Source organism: Pocillopora verrucosa, chromosome 3, assembly GCF_036669915.1.
Source record: "Pocillopora verrucosa isolate sample1 chromosome 3, ASM3666991v2, whole genome shotgun sequence".
Lineage (NCBI taxonomy): Eukaryota > Metazoa > Cnidaria > Anthozoa > Scleractinia > Pocilloporidae > Pocillopora > Pocillopora verrucosa.
In genome coordinates this window covers 3,852,538-3,876,777 of record NC_089314.1, presented here as the reverse complement: position 1 = coordinate 3,876,777, position 24,240 = coordinate 3,852,538, and the positions used below count along the sequence as shown (strand labels likewise).

The following is a 24,240-nucleotide window of genomic DNA, read 5'->3' as shown; positions in this document are numbered from 1 at the left end:
TCCCTGCTATTATTAAAAGGACGTAAAGACAGCAGAGTGGCAATAATTCTTAATAAAGAAACCACAACTTTTAGTTTGCAAGACATGTTTCGACATTCTTATGTCATCTTCAGTTGTAAATGCGATTTTAACGGTTGTACATTTGAATTTATATGAGATTACGTTACAAATTACGTCATATTGTTTACGTTACAATTTGAATATTAAATACGAAAAAACGTGACATAGCACGCGCCAGATGGGGAAAGAAGGAGAAAAGAAAAATAATGATCATAATAAGAAAAATTATTATGATGACAGAATCAAAAGGAAAGAGACAACTCTAGATGCTTCAATTGCTGATTAAGGATGGGTTTGTCCCACTTAATATGCAATGCCTCTTTGATCTTAATTTTGTATTTCGAAGCGGCAGAATCTAAAATGGTGAAACATTCTGTACCACAAGAGTCGAGACAGGCCTTTGATGATTGTAGGTGCTTGTAAATGTGTGAAGTTTTGTCAGACAAGAGGTGCTCACGAACACGGGTACACGGGTTCGTGAGCACCTCTTGTCTGACAAAACTTCACACATTTACAAGCACCTACAATCATCAAAGGCCTGTCTCGACTCTTGTGGTACAGAATGTTTCACCATTTTAGATTCTGCCGCTTCGAAATACAAAATTAAGATCAAAGAGGCATTGCATATTAAGTGGGACAAACCCATCCTTAATCAGCAATTGAAGCATCTAGAGTTGTCTCTTTCCTTTTGATTCTGTCATCATAATAATTTTTCTTATTATGATCATTATTTTTCTTTTCTCCTTCTTTCCCCATCTGGCGCGTGCTATGTCACGTTTTTTCGTATTTAATATTCAAATTGTAACGTAAACAATATGACGTAATTTGTAACGTAATCTCATATAAATTCAAATGTACAACCGTTAAAATCGCATTTACAACTGAAGATGACATAAGAATGTCGAAACATGTCTTGCAAACTAAAAGTTGTGGTTTCTTTATTAAGAATTCCTGCTATTATTCTTATCAAAGTTATTGTCATTTCGCTATTGTTGTCAATGTCGTAATCGATATCATTTCCGATGTCGTTTTCGTTGTCAATTGTCAATATTTCTGTTATTTCCACTGAAAGGACGATGTGTTATTACTCGAATTATTTTGACTTCGTCAGACAAGGCGCAGAGTTTCGGCACATAATAAATCATTTTCAGCGCTCTTAAGTTGGACATTTCCGATATTTTTTTTCTCCCTTCACCAGAGGGTTTGTAGCCCTTATCGATCAGCTGGTTAATGGAAGAAAACTTAAGATAATAACAGCGTCTTGAAGAGGCAACATCTGAAACTGGAACCTTAAATTAGAAAATAAAAAAAAAACTTTAAATTGAAATGTTAAAATCTATTCTCTTGGTATGGGAGTAATGCAAAAAAGAAAAACTGAAAAGAAAAACAACGTAATTTCAAGTTAACGTCTTTCTCTTCAATGAAAGAATGAAACACGAAAAGGTTGGCGTTCTTTTTTTAGAATATTACAGTATTTTGTTGTTTATGGCACCTGTCGCCTAAACTTCTAGTTTAGTAATTATAAGGCGAAATCACGTGTTTAAAATACGTCATTTATTCACCACTGAAATTAACATAAGAAATATTGTATTGAAGCATATTTATCAAAAGACGAAATATCAGTCTTCAAGACTGCTAACGAAATTTCATTAGGGAACACGAGTTGGATAATCAAGCAACATCTTCGTCCGCCTAAATTAAACAGTGAGCTGTTTTTTAGTTCTCGTTTTATTTATTTGTTTATTTGTTATTTTTGAGCCGATTTTGTTTCGCGCTTTCAGAGTTAATTATATTGCTCCAAAGTTGAAATTTTCAGTCGTGCAAGAAGAAACAAACTGATAATCTAGTGAGTTGAAATGATCAAATTGTTTGTCACTGGTGCACTTTGCAACAGTGAAAAGTTGAATTATCAGAATTTATGTCAGACACCTTGCAAAAAAATGGAAGATTTAATATTTTCTCCAATGCAAGGCACAGTTATATATCAGAGCGAATTGCGTTCCCGATTCGACGTAGCATGCTGTACAGAGCGATAACTTTTCATTCTTCTCATTTCGTTCGACGTTTATAACAGATCAGGTTTGAGTGAAACTTCTCTTAAACTGATCTAACTATATCTGCCGGGTGAAGCTTAAAAACATTCAAGTCACAGTTTGTCGTATTACACTTTCATGAAAATTTCTGGCCTAAAACTTGCTTTAGATTATTATTGTTCAAGCATTAGTTAAATGCCTTTCCTACTTTTGTTTTATTTTCAGCACTGTTTGCCGTACCATGCCATAATACGAACCCTGGTCAAGAAATTTAAACCGCAGTTTAACTTCGATCCGGTGGGTTTTTATTTTGCATGATTTTTTTCTCACGTAATCCCCTAATGACTAGCTAGCTTGTCTCCAGTCTTTGTTCAAGTTATTGAAGCATTTGCCCATTGTAAGTGTCATCACCCGTGCGCGCAAATCAATATTCCCAGAAGAATCTGTTAAAACTTCAAAAGCTGCGCTGTGGTAAATCAGCGACATTTGTAAGATAAGGATAGTAAGGATATTTGGAATTTGATAATTCTAGACTATATCCGTTCGTGTTTCTAGCTTGTCTAATTTCATTTCTTTTCGTTTTCTAATAAATTTAGTTTCTAACTTTCATATTTACCGCGAGACTGATCATGTTCTTAAAAAGGCGAAAATCATGATTCAAAATGCCAAATGGCAGCGGCTTTTTAAATTAAGAACCAAATCTCAAAACAAACTGACAAAAACAAAACAAATGTGAAAACAAAATAGATAACAAAAAAAAACCAGTTCTATCTCAATTTAGTTCTTGACGAGCATGCATGTAAGCTATATCAACATCTCTCAACCGATTTCAAAAGTTATTACTTGTGTAGACTAGAATATCATAAACCCTTCGGCTAAATTTAAGTTTCTTAAGTTTCCGCGCGCGCTTTAGCGTTAGCGGATGCTCAGCCAGGTTGCAGGAAGTAGCTCATGTCGTTTGTGATGATTCTGCAAAAAAGACGCGTGACTTGTATATGACTGTATCTGTATCCAGCGGTATACAATTACTAACATTAGTCTTTCGTTGACACAAGCTGGCCAATACTATTTTATCTGTCCTTTCTCGTTCTTTTGCTTGTAGTTACATCATACATCGAAGTTCGCACTCGCTGTAAATTTAAAATCGCGGAAAAAGACGTTTCGTGATACAAAGATCGAAACAACTATTCGGTACAAAGAGGCGGACGCTGCAATGTCGATGTCGGTGTTTACATAGCATCGATCCTAAATCAAGCGAATCAAATCATCACAGTTCTCCGTGTTACCTTTCAGATCTTGGGAAAAGAGAAAAATCTGAATAAGAGGAACAAAAGAGGACTATCTGTACTTAAAAATGTGGGATTTCAAGCATTCTTTGTGGTTTGCTTACTTGATTTGCATCACTGGTGGGATATATGGCCATCAACGACCGAACTGCGAATATCGATCGAGAGAGAAGGTACTCGTTTGCAAGGAAATAATCGATCCGGAACGGATCGCCCAGAACATTTCTAAATCAACAGAGCGGATGTGAGTATCCCTTTAATTTGATTTAACGTTCTGTTCATGCCTGTTTTAGCCGGTGATGAATATAATATGTAGTGCGTCTTGCCCGCTATATGTAAATGTTGTGACTTGCTTCGAGATGAGACAGTAAGCAGTTCAATCGTTCAGCTTTGTGTTCGTTAAGGACCAAAAGCCAGGCAGACAGAGTAAATGAAAATGAAATTTGTGTCTTGTAACTTCCATGACATCGTGGTTTGGATCCTCGATGTTTTGAATCGTATTCATTAACTGCAATCATAAACCTACTTGGGAACCATCAAATTAACACAGTATGAATGATGTGATATGTTACCAGAATACTTGCTACTACGTTTGATACTCGTTGATTGAACACCAAACTTAAGGTCTGATAAGCTGCCTCAGAACCATATTTCAGCTGGGAAGACATTTTACTGTTTTCGAGGTTGCGAATATTGCGTAGTGAATAATACCGAATTCGAGGTCACTTTTGAAGTTGATGATTACGCAACTTAAAATGAGAGGCCTTGTTTCAATAACCTTTCCTATTGACAGCATTTCGGCAGTTTTAAGGTGAACCGTATTTTTATTTCGAAAAAATTGAAAGCAAGCGACGAACTTGATCCGCGGACAGCATTCCTCTTCTTCTCTGGCATTTCCGAAATATTTTCTGAGCGAATCTCACAGTACTGCTAAGGTGAAAAAAATGATGTGCCAGGTAATAATTAGAGGCAAATCACTAACAGATATCGAGTTCGAGTTGATTAGAATTTTATTTTTCGATCTCTCTTCGAGAGATTTTATAGATTTTGACTCTACGTACAATCACTTCCTTGTGTAGTTAAAAATAGTACTTATGTCACCGTCTGCGCGCCAGGGTTGTCAAATGTCGACCTATTGATTTTGAGCTTTTTTGTCAATAATATTTTTTGAATTATTCCATGTACGCGAGATGTAGCTGCTGGGTATTAGAGTGGATTATCTCTTATGCTAATTTTTTTTATATGTTTTCCTGGCGATATTGAGTTCGCTACTTCTAACAATAATATTATATCGAAAAGACTGAAATGGCAACGAATGGCCTCAAAACTTTTGTTCGCATTTAGTTTATAGCAACATTGTGTCGCGCACACATCAATGTAGATTGGAAATGCGTAAAAACATTGATAAGTTCGATTACTATCGGGACGAACAGAAGAAAATAAGCAGAGGACACTATACGTGTATTTGCCGGAGTGGCAGACGGCTATCGCTTTAACTTTGACCCGTTGTCAACTCGTTTAAGATGTCTACTTTGACCGGTTGGCAATATTGAGTTCGTAATAAATTCTAACCTCATATCTGAAGCGCTAGCAACAAACTGTTCTCAAAACATTTATGCACATTAGGTCTTAGCTACATAATATTTTGAAGACACACGTGCTATTATTAGAGATGAAAAAATGCGTTTTGGACCGGTGGGTTTGACGGGAAGTAGTAAAGCTTGTCTTATTTGATCGCGATTTAGAAAACCCGTTGAATGTTCAGACCTCAAAAAAGGTTTATTTTTACCAGTTTGGTTTTACCCCGTAGTATCAACACCAATACTCTGGATATGTACACGAAGTGCTATTAATTAGTTCTCTTCAATTGTGGATTTTTAAGAATGCGGCTTAGTGATGCATTTCCTTTCTTCGAGTATGTTTATTTGTAATGTCGCTTGGTGTTGTGCGAAAAAATATCCTTCCGTGTTCGTGACCACAGATTATGTGGAAGTTTTAGGTTCTTTATAATCATTGGTTTCAGCATTTGCGGGTTTAGGTCAATTCGAAGACTAGTTAATTTTAAAAACTTCAATCGCAAACTATTATTAATAGCGGTAGCCATTCATATTGACAAATTCCTTTCGTGACAACTCCTTGGAAAGTCCGTTTCATTTTTCTTCAACTTTGCTAAGGGAAGCTTTGGTGTTAGGGACAACTTAAAAAGGAAAATTTTTTTCTTAAGTCCTAAGATGGCTTCTAAAAGTACATGATACTTTCGAGGGTAATTGTGGAAAGCTTGGTCCTAAACTTGCAAATTTTGCTTGTGTTGCGCGTACGATTTTCTCGAGACAGATTCGAATGAAATCGCAGAGGTAAACCTTTTCTCGGAAACCTCTTAAGATAAATGTGATTTTGGGACTTTTTCGGAAAATGTTTCATTACCATTTTGTTAATGGAACGAATGTTTAAGACATTAGTGGAGGACTTTCATGTTGCCAAATCAAGAAATAACCTTCAAAGAGCCTCGAAAATGCGTGGGTGTTAAATTAAAGAACGTCGTTGACTGATCTCAAACTGTCCCTGTCGACGATTGTTATTCGAAAAAACAGTAAGGTTATTTATGTCAATCAGTTTTTATTTTGAGCACCGTATTGTTCTCCGGTAACGCTGAAAGTGAAAGTAATTTTGATTTCAATGTCTGGTAACGAAGCCGTGTTTTATCATAGAAATAACGCGTGATTTTCAAAAACGGAAAATTCAAATTGCTCTCATTTATTCACGTCATTTGCATGCTCTGTTTTTGTTGTGCGTGTTTTGATTATCGCTTTATTGTATACTTCAAGAGCTGAGTCATTGCTGTTGTTTATGACGCATACAATTGACGTAAAGGTATATTTCTTTTGTTTATCTAATTGCTACAATGACTTTTATTTTTATTTGCTACGAGTCGCGTGTTACTCGCGAGTGAGTCTCGCTTGGTGCGATTATCTAGCTAGGTTGCGTGGTTTTAGTTTTCTTTATAGCTTAAATTAATTTTTCTTTTTTCTGTGATGTGGTAATGTAACTAAAACTCGGATTACAACCAACACTAAGGTAACAGACAATGCAACTGAAGATAGAGTCTTTTCGAAATTGCTTCAGCGGTTTATTTATCTTTATAAACTTTCATTTTAGAGCCACCTCCTTGATTCACCTGCTCGATGACACCGCACAAAATTTCATTCCTAGGAAACTTAGGTATAGAGCGAAAGAAATCATGAGTTGCACTGACAATTGCGCTAAAGAAACGAAACAACGGCTGCTCGTAGTCGTAGTCAGTTTGGAGAAGAAGAACTCGCAAATTGCGCAAAACAGCCAAGTTTGATATCAGTCGAACCCTTGGGGCCGTTTCTTGAAAGTCCCGATAACTTTACGGGTCCGAAGCCATGTTTTAAAATATAAAAAAAAATGTTTAAAAATATAAGATGTAAGGATCTCACAGTTTGCATACATAGAGGGAGGGAGCTGTACCAATGCTCTACTGACTATCCAACATACTGTCAATCAATATCTTGATATCCCAGAGTGCAAAGCGGTACGCCTATTCGCTATGGATTTCAGCAAGGCTTTTGATAGTGTGAAACACGATCTCCTCTCACACAAATTGAAGCAACTCCCCCTAAATCCTTTTATAGTTAACTGGTATCTAAGCTTTTTGGAAGACAGGCAGCAGAGAGTCATTAGAAATGGGTTTATTGGAAAATGGAAAAGTGTCAACAAAGGTACCACCCAAGGAAGTGTCAGCGGGCCGCACTTGTTCAATGTCTTTCTCAGTGATTTAGAGATACACTTGGACAATAAGAGCGTGCTGGTAAAATATGCAGATGATACAACCATTATCTCGCCTGTGATAGGTGATAATGACAATTCTATCGCACTGATTAATCAGTTTTCCCAGTGGTCTAGAAGTAATGGTATGTGTAGCAATCCATCTAAGTGCAAGGAAATCATTTTCCGCAAGAAAGGTTGTACAATAGAGTTTCCGATGGTGTCTGGAATACCACAGACAAAAGAGCTTACTATTTTAGGGGTAACATTTCAGGAAGACAGTAGGTTCATAACACATATTCGGGAAAAACTAATTAAAGCAAACAAGTGCCTGTTCATTTTAAGATCTTTAAGGAAAGAAGGGTACAATCAGGCCGAAATAGACCATCTGTTTCTAAATCTGGTTCTACCAAATATATTATACGGGCTGTCCGTATTTGGCGCTGTAAATTCCGAATTAACAACAATCCAATGTTTCTTAGATCGATGTTATAAGCGCAAGTATACATCCGATCACATTAATGTTTATGAATTGTTAGTTCAACAGGACACGCGTATCTTCAAGAATGTTTTTAATAATACAATACACCGTTTAAGAGCTATAATGCCAAAAAAGAAATTAACCAAGTACAATCTGAGGAAAGAGACAAGTCACCATCCTAAAATAAACACTGATAGGTTCAAAAACACGTTTGTTAATCGCTTAATTTTTAAACATAATCTAGTCTTATAATTTTTATCTTAATTTTCTCTGTAATTTATATATATACCTTCTTTTAATGTTGTAACATAGGATATGTGATTATTTATCTTATGACTTAATAAAGATTCAATAATAAATAAGGATAATAGAGCGGGTTTTAGCTCAAAAAGCAATAATTTCCATATAATTTCTTGATATTTCTCTTGTTTGATAATAAAAGCCATCGATATGTCGATCTCAATGTACACACGACCTACAGAAATAAGCTCCTTGGGATCGATAATTTACTGGGTCTATCGAGAAACAGGCTTCAGAGACCCGTTTCACAAAGGCCCCTGTAACGTACCTGCGAAGCCATATTCCAAATGAAAATTTAAAGAACAGATAAGCAGGTTCTGGCACCTCAACAAATCCATTTTGTCTTTTTTTAGCTGATAGTTTTGTCATTTGAAACCTCCTTCCTGAATGAAAACATGACGGCTTTACCGCCCGTTAAGTTTCTGTAATCTACGAGAAACGGGAACCTGGACGTAAGATTTTAGAGCGAAACATAAGGCTGTATATGAATCACACGGATGGTTTTTGGGTAACGCTGTAGATCGTAAGGGCCATAGCATGCCTATGACCAAAACAGGGTTTACATTAAATAAAATCGGCTGATTTTAAATATTGCCTCAAATTTTATCTCCCAGAGTTTTCACGTCAGATTCTTTGGCTTGTGACTGTTCTTTGAAAACGTTTTTGGAATGGAAGGAAGAATTATCATCGGCAAGAAATGTTGTCCTAGAAGGTATTTGTTCTTCTCCAAAGTACCCCTTGGGACGATCCATAGGCAGCCTCTCCTCCACAGACATTTCATGTGGTAAGTGCATTTCTATAAGAGTCGGCCATGACTGACATGTCCTGGAATGTGTCAGTACTAAAATTCAGGTTGATCTTTGCAGACAAGCCATTTAATCCTCTGTACCTTCCTTTGTATCTTTCGTACAGTTTTAGTTTCTGGAATTTGTTGTTAAGTCACAATGTTCTTCACTCGATGACTTTATTCGTCCTCGACGCATGTTTCGTTGAATGCGAATTGATTCACCCCTAGGGAAGAAAGAGTCCAATGCACTTTGTTTCAAATACTATCCCAACTAAGTTTGGGGATTCTTCCACCGGTTAACGAAATTATACCAAACTACATTTAAAAAAAGGGTAAAGAGTGAAGTCTATGACCTTTAAGTGTACGACCTTTAAAGACGTGCAAGGAAACCCGTCTGAAGTGGGCAACAACTGACTAATAAATTCACTGTTGATTCATTAGCGTTTCTAACCCTTTCTTTCCTTTTTTTCAGCGGGTGCTGATGATGCTTTGCTTATACGCAAGAGACGAGCTGGTAAGGAACTCTTGGGTCATAAAGTGTTTCTGTCGAAAAGACCTCGCTCTGATCCCTCGAGTCACACCTAATTGAGTATTTTGCCTTGTCGTTGCAGTGTGAACAGAAATTTGCGTTGCACTAGTCTTGCAAAATGGAATGTGGAGAACTCGAAGATGATTCCTTTTAAATGACTGAATATCTTTTATTAGTCCTTTTTTCCAAAAATATTTTCCACTCATTTTTTTTTTTGTTCTTGTTTTTCTTCAGCTGGCGAAGGCCAACAACCGAATGCAAACAAAACTTATATACCAGGTAACACGCTTTGATTGTAATCTCCACCGCCTTTAACCCTTTAACTTCCGTGAGTGACCAAGATGGAATTTCTCCTTACTTTATATATACAATATCATGCAGACAAGTGATGAGATTAAAGAAAAATGTCAATCATGGGATTACTAATTGATCCGATACCAAATTATCCAGACTAACATAATGAGAATCGTTTTGCAGACAGTAAGGAGAATTACTGATGAGATCTTGGGAGTTAAGGTTAAATGTTTATCCTTGAGTTGATCTTCACAGGTGAACATCAGCCCACTCAATCGCGGAATGAAAGTTTTGTTAATTTTTGTTTATTAACACAAAAGAATATTGTTTCAAGATGTCGGTCGATTGCACGGAACGTCCCTCAGCAATTTGTCACATTTCCTTGACAGTTCAAATATGACACCAAGTTGTGCTCCTAAGTGGAGATAAGCGTCTTGGAACACATTTATGTTGTTTATCGGGAGGGAGGTCCGTATGGGATAAAATTGTATTCAAGACCGAGGGCATAGTTTTTTCCCATGCGGACCGACCTACACTAGTATAAACTTTTTCTTTTTGCCAATGGTTTGCATTTTTCTAATTTGTCTAGAGCGTGATCCGTCTTTTAAAAAGATGGAGTGGTTACGATTAGCCAAACCGATTCGAGGATTTACGGTTGCGGCCCGGTGAGATGCTTCGGGAAAAAACGAACAAAATAATCTGGCTGGTTGAAACCTTACTCCGCATTCCACAGCATTAAAGGAACCTTCCTTTGATCGCTTTCTCCTTTCATGTAATTTTTATACTTTTTTGAAATTTTTAGATGCACCCTTATGGCCGTGTGACTTTGAAGAAGGATTTTGCCAGTGGTTTCAGTCACATAATGGTGATTTTCATTGGAGAAGATACAAAGGCGAGACACCTTCCAGGAATACTGGCCCAACTACGGATCATACCAAAGGAAATGGTGAGGAAAATAACATTGTCTCCAAACAAACCAAGACTTCAAATCTACTCTAAGAGTCTATTGAATTTATTATCGGAACGTTTAATTTACCATTAAAGAACTTGCTGATACGATTAACATATATCTGCTGTGCTTCGTTTTCCTGGAACATTAAAAGATCTAGCAACCCGAACAAATGATTTTATCCGAAGTCCATGATGTTAAACACGAAGCCACTGCATTTCCCTATCAGTGCACGAGTTAGATATATAATAATAAATAATGGACGTCTAAATTTGTTTCCCGTTTCTTGTATTTCACAGCTGATGGATATTATATCTACATTGAAACGTCTCTGCCTCGACGGCGTTATCACAAGGCGAGACTAGTTAGCCCAACGTTGGCCCCCGTGAATCCGAATACCACTTGCCAGGTCAGTTATTATTCATCTGTAAGACTTTTCAATTGGAGATGGTTACTAATCCGGAATTAAGGGGAGTAAGTTTCTAAAGAAACTGTGGTGTTGCGTGGGGGGGGGGGGGGGGGCCATCACAAAATTATTTGGTTTTATCAACTGGCTTGATAGTGTAAATTAGAAATTGTAAAGATTTTATCAAGTTGACGTTTCGTTAGCCCCTCGTCAGAGTGAATGAGCTAAAGATTAGATCTGATTCGGTTGATTTTGCTTATCTGCGCTCTGTGATTGGTCGGGAAAATTTACGCGGCCTTTCCAACTAATCAGATTTAAGACCAAAATCAATCGTGAATTGAATCGTGAATCACAAGCGTTTCTCCCGTGTCATGGCAGTTTTTTTTTGTTATGACTCTGAGTTCTTATCGGCTCCTTATGAATTCCAACTTCAGAGACAGAGTCGATGTTGTCGCAAAATAAGAACTCCGAAATGGCATAGCAAATGTGTAAACATCCAGGTGACGGGAAGTTTGATTCCCTTTTTTTCTCTTCTCACTTTTATCAGCTGGATTTGTTTATCCACATGAAAGGACTTCACATAGGTGCACTCAACATCTATCAACAACCAGTCGTAGGTTTTCCCGTCAAGAAACTGTCACTCACAACAAACCAAGGTCCCGACTGGTTTAAACGGCAAGTTCAGTTCGACAGTGACACGGAATTTCAGGTTTGTAAAAACATGTCAAACAGATGTGTTTGAAACAGTAAGCCATAATCACTGAGAAGGGAATTGATCACTGAAAGACTTATGATATTTTTATTGTCTCTGGGATTTGTATGTTCTGCATGACCCAGTCTTAGCGTTTCTAATGATGTAAGCCAAACTCCGCAATTGCACATTTGGCCTGTTTTGCGTGTCATTTTCAAATCACACACTTGCGATTCGCATTATTGAACGTGATCAAGAGAAAAGGGGAGGACAGAGATGGATGCTCCTGGCCTTATTTTCTTTTGACAGGATTAAATCTTATTTAAATCTGCAGTACAACTGAGCAGAAATCAACCCCTAAATATCAAACTTGCTCCCTATTGCCCGATAATGAAAAACTATAAGCAACAAGACGAAGTTTCCTGGAGTGGTTTATAAGACTGCCAATTTTGTTTTCATTCAAATCGCTTTTGCTTACTTCTAATTTGTGGTTAGGCAAGGTTTATTGCAACTTTCCACCCAAATTCTATCAGTTCTTGCAGACTGACAGGAGAAGTCAATGTACTCGCAAATTAAGAGGTTTTAAATGAGTTGATTTTTGCCTGCAGGTCATAATTGAAGGTGTACGTGGCGCTCAGTACCAGGGAGACATCGCATTGGACGACATTTCATTTACAGCTGACTGTGAAAGACTAGGTATGCAAAAATGAACCACCCTCTTATCTGTTTCTTGTACTTTAAAAATGTGCATTCAGGTCAGTGTGATTGTTTTAACCTTGCCTAGTGGCTCGGGCTAAAATGACTTTGAGTCGGGTTCAAAATATACTTATGCCCGCGAACACAAATTTTATAGTTGTATTACCAACGTTTTACCTTTATTACCAAACTTTTGGTTTAGAAATTTATAAGGTGCTCAGTTCTCACAACGATTTTCCTGCGCACATGATGCCTAAAATAAGTTCACGTTCAACACTGCAATTCTCAGTTTGCAAGATGGATGTAATTGAAAAGAGAGAGAAGCATTCTAGCATGGAATCACCTTCTTATCTTTTCTCTCCTAGCGCCTTCCTATGTGCGTCTCGTTAATGGTTCAACATTCAATGAGGGCGCGGTAGAGGTATATCACCAAGACCTATGGCAACCAGTTTGCAGTGACGGTTGGAGCCAATCAGAGTCCTTCGTTGCTTGCAGAGAACTGGGATTCGAAAACGCATCAACAGACGGTAATCTCTGTTTTTGTTGATACATAAGCTCTTAATGATAAAATTTTTGTGAGTTACATTTGGTTAAGTGTTCAGCCACTCAAAGTAGACCTAAGCTTTAACTTCAGGGAGTAACCAGTAATTTATTCCTCCTTACAATGTTAACTAATTATTCAGTATGTAGGTGATGCAAGTGAATTAGGATCATTACTAGATTCTATAGTGTTTTAACAGTAGTGTGTGTCGCAGACGGTGAGGTTAATTGATATTAAGGTCTAGAGAAACAAGTCTGAATAATCGAAAAATCCGGATAATCAAGATTTCACTATAATAAGTTAGCTGTGGGTTTTTCGTCGTCGATACTGATTTTATTTGTTGGGCAGACTCTCGCTTATGTCTTTTGTTAATCCTTTTAGGTACACCGCTGATCGGCATGTTCGCTGGACTCTCCAACGTTAGTTGTAAAGGCGATGAGACTTCAATCAAAGATTGTTCTCTTAGAGAGAGTTCTAAGAACGTAACTTGTCCTAGTAACAGCACAGTTACAGTTCAATGTGCAGGTAAGAGCGGTACTTCATTTAGTGGTCTTTATCTATCTTGGCTTATTCAGTCGGCGGATGAATTGTAGATGACTGTATTTTCAGAATTGTATTGTTCCGCTGTGATGTTCAGTTTTTCTCCACTCATCTCAGTCCATATATCTCCTAAATGTCCGTCTTCAAAATGAAATTGGCCTTAAATCCGCCGCAGTTAATGTGCAAAAGCAATGAAAATTTTTTTAAACATTTTAATGCGAATTTTCTTTCCGTGGTTAATTCTTTTCTTCATGAGGAGATTTTCTGGGTTTTTTTTATGTATATATTTTTGAATATGTATTTCCTTTTTCCAGGTATCCTTCCTGTATGTCCCTTAAAAACCCATTTCCATTGTCCGGTGGATGGCAGCGGTAACAAAGCGTGTATTTCTCGGGCTCAACTATGCGACTTTACTAATGACTGCTGGGATGGCTCTGATGAAATTAACTGCCAAAATTACACGCGTTGTGATTTCAACGACACAAACATCTGCGGCTGGCTTCAGGCTAAAAATGACCAAATGGACTGGACACGGCACAAAGGCAATACACCATCCATCTTCACAGGTAACTTGAGATGTGAAAAAAATGTGCGGCTAGGCGTCTTTTTTTTGCGCGCTCCTCGTCTCGCGTGGAAATGGCCTTTTGCGCTGTGCTAGCTTTTTCCTCTTGTGTGCCCTGCTCGCCTTGAAAGTTGCCTTTTCTGCAGGCTGTAGGAATATTTCAGTAACATAGCAACAAGCAAGGTCTGCGTGTCATGTTTCCCTCGTCAAGTTATCCATTGGCAAGTTTGAAATTCTTCCATTGAGAAGTTCTCACGCCACCGGCAAGTTTTCTGTCGATAACTTTATACCGTTGACAAATCAAATTTCCTTTTCGCGTTTCACCTTAAGATTTTCTTTAGCAAGGTAGATCTAGAATTATAAGTAAAGTTCCCTGGTATGAAACTTCAGTGAGATGCCCAAAGAAAAGGTTGTTACGGACGACATTTACTATTGTAGCTGTTGATTACCCACACGGTGCTTGTGTATTGTGTACTTGTCTGGGGTATAATAATAACTTTTTCCCTAAGCGGCTGCTAATGGTGTGACAGAGGGATGTGCTATAAAAGGGATCCTAGGGCGCAACACACACACGAAAGCCTGCTCGCAGCCGGGCGAAACAGACAGCGGTAACAGATAATATCGGCGGCGGTAGACCGCCGGTAACCAGCTTTGGAGGAAACCCCTACCGTTTACGACAAATTTGCTAGGAATAAACCATAGCCGGGATTATTTCGCAGTTCCGTTGTTTGAAAACTTTATACCTATATTTGCAATTCTTTCTTAAAGTTATTTCTTGCTGGCTGAATTTTTAACGTGAACAACAAAGAACATATGTCAAGGTTACTTTTGTTTAAATTTCAGGTCCATCAGCTGATCATAACGGCAATGCCAATGGATATTATTTATACATGGAGGTGTCTGGTCGACAGGGTGGTGAAAAAGCCAGAATACTCGTCACTCCGCGTTTTCGAGGTTGATGAATAATTGCCTAATCATTCAGTGTTTAGATGCCTTTTGTCTACCATTAAAATATCCTGTATTTCCACATTTCTATCTTTGTAAATGATTTACCAAGTAGTGCAGTTGTTCAAGTTGATAAATTCTTGTTTTCACATTTTATTGACTTCACAGGCGATAACAATGGTCTTTGCAAGCTTCGCTTCTACTATCATTTGTTTGGACTCGGGATTGGTACTCTCCGTGTGCTAGCCGCTGACCGGTACTCTCAGAGGACGCTGTGGACGAAGTCTTATTCGCAACTTAACGATTGGGGCCGCGCTGAAGTGCCCTTGTTTAACATGTCATCCTCGTTTTATGTGAGTTCTTATACCAGCATTTATTGAGAATTCCTCTATCGAAATTGATCATAACTATTTCGTTGCTATCTCTCAGACTGTTTATCAGTTGGTGTAGGGTCGAAAAGAGCCTGGAAAGGACTGTAAGAAAAGACTGTAAGGCTGTTGGCCTCATCTTTTTCAGCTTTTCTTATGGGGCAAAGAGAAGGAATCCACACACACGATTAGAGAACTTAGACCTGGCGGGCATGATATGCATTAAGAGTGACCAGCATCTAATTTCTCCTCGCAAAATCACCCCTGAATCAAACATTAAGGTCATGAGAATAAAGGAAATGATCACCAACTGAAGAAGCTCTTGATTGTTAAACTAATTCTCCTTATCAGCGTCTTAGGAAATGTATAGAGAACAGTAGGGAGAATATGCATACCGATGTTAGGGTGTAAAGGGTTAAGAGCACTGCAATTAAAAAAGTGCCTGTCATAACCTTTATTACAGATCACAATTTGCGCTGAGACCCTAGCACAACTTACCTCTTCTCAGCGCTGCGTCACTTTTTAACTCATTGTCTCCTTGTAAAGGTTACATTTGAAGGCGAGCACAGTGGATACAGTCCGCACGGGGACATAACGATTGATGATATCTCGTTCACACCGGAATGCCGAGCTGCGCCCCACGGTACTGCGAAATAATTCTTGTCTTTCTTTTAGAAAGATAGTTGTTGTCTTATGAATCGGTTTTTTAACGTCTTTTCTTGCATTTCAGAAAACGTCACCTGCAAGGATGGAACCTTACAGTGTGGAAGTGGCGAATGTATTCCTTTGTCCAAACAGTGTGATTTTACCGATGACTGTTTTGACGGCTCGGACGAGTTAAACTGCGGTACGTTATTCAATTGAGCGGCCATCTTTGACCTGCGCGTGCTAAATACTTGTAAAAATTTAAATTTACATGTAACTGAATATTACACTTTTAACGCTACACAGACGAATACAACCTCTGCAACTCGAGGCCAGTTGCAAATGAGTTTGAACGCGAACAAGAAGTGAGATGTGCCTATAATGAGTGTTTTTTTTTACTTTGAAACCCTTGGCTTTTCAGGTCTTCAAACACCCGGCCGGTGTGACTTTGAGGTCGACATGTGTCACTGGCAAAACTTGACAGATGATGATTTTGACTGGGAGAGACACACGGGAAGCACAGCAAGCTTTGACACTGGACCCTCTTACGATCACACTAAGGGCTACCGAGGGGCTGGTAAGTAACGGTTATCGAATGACAGGCAGTAACGGAGAAACTGAAGATAATAGAAAAGCGTTTAAAAGAGGGATGATGGGGGGGATGTTCATATGTCCCTCTACCCTTCCCTTCTAACCTACGGGAATGTGTTTTACGATGAAACCATGTTTTCTCCTATTCGTTTTTCGGTCGCTATCTGTAAGTGTAAACATTTTTATATGCTAACTTCCGGTGTGTTTGTGAACCAAAAACAGCAAAGAAGGAAATAAACAAACAAACAAACAACAGTAACAAAAAGTAAAAAATATATATATATATACAGGAAGGACATGTCGTAGCTCTTTCTCAAGAAAACGGAATAGAAAGTGGAACGGAATTTTTACCGATGTAATTTAAATCTCTTAAAGGAGTGTTTAAATTTCTTCATTCTTTAGGTCATTACCTGTACATAGAAGCATCGAGTCCACGAGCGCCAGGGCATATAGCAAGGGTCATCAGTCCGCAGTTTATGTGGCAGAATGTGGCTGGATGCACGGTAAGTATTATTGGTCGAATTTCTTTGCATGTAGTAAATGCGTCTCATGCTTAAGATTATGCCTTGTTAGGAGATTTGACCTCCGAAGGTGCTGACAAGTAAATCGTGTAAGGGCTTCGCACAGTTTTGTGAAATGCTTATGTATATGATCGTCTCGCGGTTATAAATACAATGTAGTATTTGAAGGTCGAAAGCGCAATGCCTAGACTGGGTAAACTAACTCGCATAGGTTTTTATATAGATTTGATTACCTCAAGTAGACCATTCAATTACAACCGGGCAAAAAGAAATATTTTAGACATTTGTTACCAGCTCAGGACAAAGAATGGATTTTTTTTTTTTTTTTTTTTGAGGATTTCTCGCTTGTGACAAGTCGAATAAAAAGATTATAATTTTATCTTTCTCAAAAAAAATCGGACATTTGCATTGGGCAGAATGCCTAATATTCTCGCCACTTTTACTTGCAAAGGCTAAAATATAGTAGATCTCTAATATTACCAGCATAAATACGAAGGCTCTCATTGGTCGAAGATCACATGCGCTCTCCTCTAAAGGGGATAGTGCCTTAGCTTAATAACTTGTCAAGGCGGAGCTAAGAGAAAAAGGCGTCGTAACTTGTTGTTTAATCTATTGTTTCTGTTATGACACCTGATTGTAGTCTTGATTCGTGAAATAGATCATTTTATTTACTTTGTTTTTTTCAGCTTCGCTTTTATTATCACATGAGAGGATTGTGGGGATTTAGAACCGTGGGAACACTGAGAGTCATTTTGAGGAACACAATCACTGGTGATGAAACATCTCCCTTGTGGCAAAAATCTGGTAACCAAGGAAACCAGTGGCTCCGTGCAGACGTCAACATAAATACAAACTGGACAGTATCTCAGGTGAGGCCTAGGGCACAGGTCGTTGTTGTGTTTTTTGTTCCTGTTCGTTGATTTTCTCAAAAATGAGAAAGATAATACAAAAACACCAACATCAGCAGTTCACAGAAAAACAAAGCGAACAAATGCCAAAAAAAAACATAACAAAACAGTCGTTTGAATGCACGCACAAAAAAAAAGGCTAGTAAATATGGGGATGTTGTAGGATCGCGTCACGAATAGGATGTTATTAATTTTAACTTAATTTACCGGTTTTGCACCGTTATGAAATCACCATCAAATTGATTTTTCAACTCGTGTAGTTCATTTGTCAGATGTAACCATTTTCTTTATCGCTTCAATTAGGCATTAAAATTATTCGATCAGTAAAAGAGTGTCGAGTTTATAACAAATGTTAGATTTTATTTTCGTAGGTAGCGTGAGTTGTGTCTTGGATGTGTATACCTTGGAATTTTCCACACCTTATAAAGTCAACTAACACACATTTAAACTTCAGGTTATCATTGAAGCTGAGAGAGGCTACACATTCCACGGTGATATTTCTATTGATGATATATCCTTCTCGCCCCAGTGCTACCCGTCCGAAGGTAAGGAACAGTCTGTGAGCACTCGATCGATCACTCATCACCCGGTTGTAATTCCATAACGTATGGGTCTCTTTCAAGCAAGAGGGTTCTGTTTTGAAGGAAGTACAAATCAGTGCATTGCCTGCCAATTTATCTTTTGTGACTTTATGTCAAGGCTCTTGATGGTTTATCACTAATTTTTAACAGTAACAGTAGGCCTCTTATTGAAGATAATTCTTTAAAGCGCTTAAAGCAAAGCGATAAATGCTAACAGTCTCTGGATCAATGTCAATGTCTCAGCAACTGCTCACCTACCCCTTCCTAACCCAGCAACAATTAACTGAGAACAAGTAAGGGTTAATGTTGTGTTAGGGGAGGGGTAGGTTCGTAGTTGCTTATGTACTGACTTTGATCCTGGTTTCTTGGGAGAAGGTCGACCACCAATATCGCTACTGGAGCAACTCTAAATGATATTAAAGCATACTACACAGGGATGTAAAGAAGAACACTGAATCTCTTGTGCGGAATCGAAGTACGATGAGTACGTATCATTTTTATCTTTCTTTTACTTTAGTCGTACACCTATACAAGAATTATGACGTCCGTCTAACGGATGGAAAAGCTGGCTCGTTCGAGGGACGCGTAGAGATATACCGTGTAGGTACCTGGGGCACAATCTGTGATGATGGCTGGGGCCACGATGATGCCGAAGTCGTTTGCAAACAACTGGGGTACGGAGGAGCTAAATACATCCGTGCAGGTTCGCATTTTGGCGAAGGAAGGGGTATTATTTGGTTGGATGATCTCGCTTGTTTTGGGAACGAGACAAGCCTCGGACGGTGTGCTCACAACGGTTGGGGGAGTCACGATTGTACTCACTCACAAGATGCTGGTGTCATCTGCGATAAAGGTACCATAGGCCAGAGAAAACGATAATAAGCAAGTTTAACGCTCCCTCACTACTACACCTTACCCCCCCCCCCCTTCCCTATAAGCCTTTCTTTTTTTCGGACAACGTAGGAAGTTCTAGACCGGAAGCTGATCGATTACTTGTCGTATTTATTTATCTGCGATATTCAGACAGACTAGCCTCGTTCAGCTTTAGAGCTGGTTTAACCCTTTAACTCCTAGATCAAATTTATACTTCTCCTTACTGTCAACCTTACAATTTTATGATGTTAGTTCTGATAATTTAGTATCGGAACAACTAATTATCCCAAATTGATATTTTTCTTTATTCTCATCACTTATCTGGTTGATATTGCATTAATATTTTAAGTAAAAATCTGTCTTGGTCACTCATGGGAGTTAAAGGGTTAAATGGTTGCCTGTGTAAACCGTATTGCGCTGGAAGAATGTGAACGAATTTCATGAAAATTTTCTAATATTCTCCGAAAATTTGCCGGTATTTCGTTGAAACCTCTCAATTTTTCGATTGAATTTTTGAACAGACCAAACAGAGACGCGCGAAAATTCGAACGAGAGCACGCAAATTAGCTTATCAAGGAAGAAAATTGAAAATTCTTAGTTACTTAGTTACAATGAAACGGATGAACAGTTCAGCAATTGCTTCGTTCAAGCTTATAGTATTTATGTAATTTTTTGTCTTGTTCTTCTCATTGCAACATCTAGATAGCGGTAGTACAAAATCATTAAGGCTACAGGACAGTAACACTACCAACAGTGGACGAGTAGAAATATATCGCGGTGGCTCATGGGAACCGATTTGCTACGATGGCTGGGATATCCATGATGCCTTTGTGGCGTGTAGACAGCTCGGTTTTCCTGGGGCCGAAAGCATCACTTCTGAACCCGTGGGAAGTGTCACTCGCTCACTGAAAAAAGTGCAATGTCGAGGAAATGAAGATACTTTGGGAGACTGTGCCAATAATGGTTGGAACGAGGGAAATTGTAACTATGGGTTTGCTGGCGTGATTTGTTCTGGTAAGTCACTGGAGAAAAAAAAAATCACCTTGCACAAGCTTAGCTGCCGTGTGCTAATCGGGGTTTTTGCGGCATGGAGCAGGGTACAATGTCTTTTACTCCCCTGGATCGCGGATAACCGTTCAGTATTTTTTCAGGTTCCCTTTACTGAAACTTACTATAGAGGCGGTAAAAAACAGTTCTCTGTGACTAAACACAAACCATTTTTGTCTGACTTGTCAGTTTTGTTTATTGTAGAGAGAGGAACAGCGGAAGGAAATATCCGACTCCGAGGCGGCAGCTCCGAGAGGGAGGGTCGTGTGGAAGTGTTTCACAGAGGAGAATGGGGCACAGTTTGTGATGACGCCTGGACAGAAGCAAATTCGCGAGTCGTCTGCTATGAGCTTGGTTTCACAAGCGTGAGGAAGGTTTATCAGAGTTTTGGTCCCGGTAGTGGACGGGTGTGGCTGGACAGGGTCAACTGTCGTGGAAACGAGAGCGCTCTCGTCAAGTGTGGTAATTCGGGATGGGGAGTCACTTCTTGTAGGCACTCAGAAGATGTTGGTGTTATATGCTCAGGTGTGTTTAACGATTTGTGTAGCGGCCTTTTTTGTAAAATAAAAGAATCCCACGAGATGAAACGCCCAAAGAGTGTATTCCCCTCAGTCAAATGGAAAACTCCACATGGAGTCAGTTGTCACGTGGCACCTAATAAGATTTTTGAAAAATTTTAAATGCAAAGTTTAAAGTTTAATGGAAGTCACACACTTAAACCGCGTTTTATTCAAAAAGTGAATCGGTATTTATATGTTTACTGTAGTGTAAATCTTGGGCGACATATTACAAAAATGTTTTTACATGTTTCATTTCTAATGCATACCTCCACCTAGCCTGATTTTCTTACATGTTGATGACAGGGAATATTTGTTTCATTTTCAGACGAAGCCTATATTGGTTGCTACAAAGATACACAGAATCATGTTATGAGCCATCAACTTACATCTTCAGGTAAACCTAGATAAAACTCATGTAGATAAGTTCGGTACCGGTGAAATGTTTTTTTCTTTAAATTGTACGCCCCATTTTCTGGGTTTTTCTTGGACATTTTATGCTTTTCTAATTTACCTTTTTCCCAACCAAGATATGACTCCGGTAAAGTGCATACGTCGTTGTCAAAGCAAGGGCTTCATGTACGCAGGATTAGAGTGGGCTAATGAATGCTACTGTGGAAATCACGTGAGTAGTTTACATTCCCGTGGAGTTAGTTTCAATCGCGTGTCGTAAAATCCATCCAATGAGAGCAAAGAAAAATATTACAATGAACCAGTGACGACTCAAAATAAAAAAAGCAGACTGAACTCGCGGGAAAATGCGTGGAATTAAATCACGATAGACGTCATTTTAGCATCTGAAAGGTTGACGCTTTGGCGAGAGTTTGTTAGTGAAACGAAACAAAGCAGTCCTGGATGACTTTTTAAACCCAATTGAAGGTTGCAAGATGAAATGCAAAGTAATCCTCATAACTATTTTTTCTCTGTTACTGATCAGAAAGTCACTGAAAAATCAAATGCAAAAAATTGAGAAATAAAAATAAAATTTTCCGAAATTTACGGTAGTTGTTGGAAAAAAGCGAGATTTTAAGGTATATATTTCTGGTAAACTTGAAAAAAATTTGTGTTTGCAGTTTGACAGATACGGTAATGCTACTTCATGCCAATTGCCATGTCTTGGTGACCCCAATAAAGTCTGTGGAGGGACCTGGGCACTATCTGTTTATCATACAGGTAAAAAGACGTTTGTCAGTGGGTTGATTGATGCTGAAGTTAAATACCTCCAGCCTTTGAAAACTACGTCGTATAAATTACACGTTAGTGAGATCGTCGGAAAGGATTGTTTTTGAGAAAGGGGCAGTGAGGTATGAAAAATAATAATAATAATAGCAGCAGTAGCAGCACTAGCAGTACTGAGACGATCGAATAAGCGGGTGTGCGTCTCAGTGGAAATAAAAATCAACTTGGCCGTGATTTGAGAATCGTTAAGGTAATTAAATAATCACCATGCATTTTTGTTCTTATGATGATGATGCTAATGCTTATTACTGTTATTAGTATTTTTTTAATTGTTTTTTTTTATCTTCCGAACTTTTGATGAAATTTTTTTTCCTTCTAGATCCAGCGATAGTACCAACCCAAATTCCAGGTTACAGCCCTGTCACACAGAGTAATTATCGTTTTGTTTTCATTATTCAAGCGTTTGATTTGTTCTCTATCTTCGAATGCCTTCTTTGAAACTTTTGCCTTTATATTCTCATCTTGTAAAATTGCTTATTGCATTCGATGGTTTTGTCTTGAGCCATTTTTTATTTTTATTTTTTATTTGCGTACCACTTTCATTTTTTTTTTCGCTTGGCTGTCACTGTTAGTTGGCTTTTAACTTAACTTGATAGTCTGATTATCTGACCGACTGACCGACCGACCGACCGACCGACCGACCGACCGACGGACGGACGGACGGACGGACGTAGCCGACTGGCGAATTGACGGACTCTCTGAAGGACATACTGATGAGCGAACTAACCAGGTTACCGTGAACCTGACTCTTTGAAAGTCGCAAGGGTTGTTTACTCACTGACTGTCTACTCAGACATAGTTGTCTACCTTCAAAAAGATCCTTTGAAAATGATAAAAATGTTGAAGAGTAGCATATTGATCTTTTAGGCTGTACAAGACGTATATTTTCATTTTTACAATGGCGATATCAAATTCCTGATAAGTTCTACGCTGGAGATCATAGCAAGGGTTGGATATCATCGCCAGCCTTCCCGAACAAATACTACCATAATACTGTTTGCATCTGGGTTCTAAACTTACAGCCTGGCACACAAGCAAAGGTCACTTTTAAATATTTTCAGACAGGTGAGTTCATATGCTGAAAAAAAAATGGTTTTTAAGAACACTTGTTTCTACCAAAAGTTCTGCCACTGTGTTGATCAAAAGAAACTCCTCGAACAAAATTTACTCGCAATAAAGTTTTATCAAAGGAAAAATATCAGGAAAAACGAGAAATAAAAATTCGATATTGCCAATAGTTCCTCGGAAAGCGTTGAAATGAAGTACAATGAATTCGCACTCTTATACTGTGTATGTGTCGATTGAATTAGCGTACCACTTTTTTTTAATCGATGGATTTTATTTTTCCTTTTTTTAGAACAATATTACGACAGTGTTGAAATAAGGGACGGCGACAAACACTATTCAGAGCCCTTTCTTACCCCGCAAGGGGGATTCAGCGGAAATGTTACCCATTCAGTAACTGCCTCAGGCAATGTGATGTGGATTAAATTTAACGCTGATTCCACTGTAAACTATAAAGGTTTCAACCTTACATACGAAGCTGTTGGTAAGTTAGCTCGTGTATCCTACAACTTCTTAGTGTACTTAAACCGATAGGAACGGTGTATCTTTAAAAACGTAAGAACTAAATAGTCATGTCGAATCGTTCTTAAGGCGCCTAGAGCGCCCTTGCGCACATAAGCAAGGGGCTTATATAGATTCTGTGCGTTAGTTGTCAGGCCTCCGCGTTCCGCCCGCATATGCTAGTGTCTAACGTTAAGTTTTTGTTACAGGTGGACCCACAGTTATTCCAACGACCTCACCGATGAGCACAACTATTCCGCCCTCACAACTACCACTTTATCAAATGGTGGAGGGAGGTAGGTAGTTTCCTTACAGTTTTGTCCTCAAATATTTCTATATTCTATTAAAGAAAAACTATTAGTCCATTTGTTAAGTATACTTAATTTGGTTTTTGATTCATTTATGATGGCTTTTCTCCTGCGTATCTTCATAGCAGTGATAAATAATGCCGTCTA

The 24,240-nt window shown here is 38.5% G+C and overlaps 1 protein-coding gene across 4 annotated transcripts in view; it reads left to right on the top strand.

Moving 5' to 3' along the window:
- Positions 1-1,640: 1,640 nt before the first annotated feature.
- LOC131774441 (deleted in malignant brain tumors 1 protein-like) overlaps positions 1,641-24,240 on the top strand; it is a 33,288-nt gene continuing 10,688 nt past the window's right edge. For 2 of the 4 annotated variants that reach the window (XM_059090453.2, XM_059090452.2), the window contains exons 1-29: positions 3,139-3,623; positions 8,564-8,733; positions 9,209-9,250; positions 9,500-9,544; positions 10,362-10,505; positions 10,808-10,917; positions 11,462-11,623; positions 12,214-12,301; positions 12,667-12,828; positions 13,224-13,367; positions 13,697-13,948; positions 14,788-14,898; positions 15,058-15,242; positions 15,804-15,900; positions 15,988-16,104; positions 16,324-16,479; positions 16,896-16,996; positions 17,701-17,883; positions 18,377-18,467; positions 19,021-19,356; positions 20,079-20,390; positions 20,628-20,948; positions 21,309-21,377; positions 21,511-21,605; positions 22,054-22,153; positions 22,539-22,589; positions 23,087-23,284; positions 23,577-23,768; positions 23,995-24,081. In XM_059090453.2, coding sequence (XP_058946436.2) covers positions 3,448-3,623; positions 8,564-8,733; positions 9,209-9,250; positions 9,500-9,544; positions 10,362-10,505; positions 10,808-10,917; positions 11,462-11,623; positions 12,214-12,301; positions 12,667-12,828; positions 13,224-13,367; positions 13,697-13,948; positions 14,788-14,898; positions 15,058-15,242; positions 15,804-15,900; positions 15,988-16,104; positions 16,324-16,479; positions 16,896-16,996; positions 17,701-17,883; positions 18,377-18,467; positions 19,021-19,356; positions 20,079-20,390; positions 20,628-20,948; positions 21,309-21,377; positions 21,511-21,605; positions 22,054-22,153; positions 22,539-22,589; positions 23,087-23,284; positions 23,577-23,768; positions 23,995-24,081 — 4,297 coding nt within the window. In that variant the 5' untranslated portion in view covers positions 3,139-3,447. Of the gene's footprint in view, positions 1,765-2,318; positions 2,391-3,138; positions 3,624-8,563; positions 8,734-9,208; positions 9,251-9,499; positions 9,545-10,361; positions 10,506-10,807; positions 10,918-11,461; positions 11,624-12,213; positions 12,302-12,666; positions 12,829-13,223; positions 13,368-13,696; positions 13,949-14,787; positions 14,899-15,057; positions 15,243-15,803; positions 15,901-15,987; positions 16,105-16,323; positions 16,480-16,895; positions 16,997-17,700; positions 17,884-18,376; positions 18,468-19,020; positions 19,357-20,078; positions 20,391-20,627; positions 20,949-21,308; positions 21,378-21,510; positions 21,606-22,053; positions 22,154-22,538; positions 22,590-23,086; positions 23,285-23,576; positions 23,769-23,994; positions 24,082-24,240 lie in introns of those variants that run through there. The other 2 variants (XM_059090450.2, XM_066163236.1) reach the window with 2 other exon arrangements.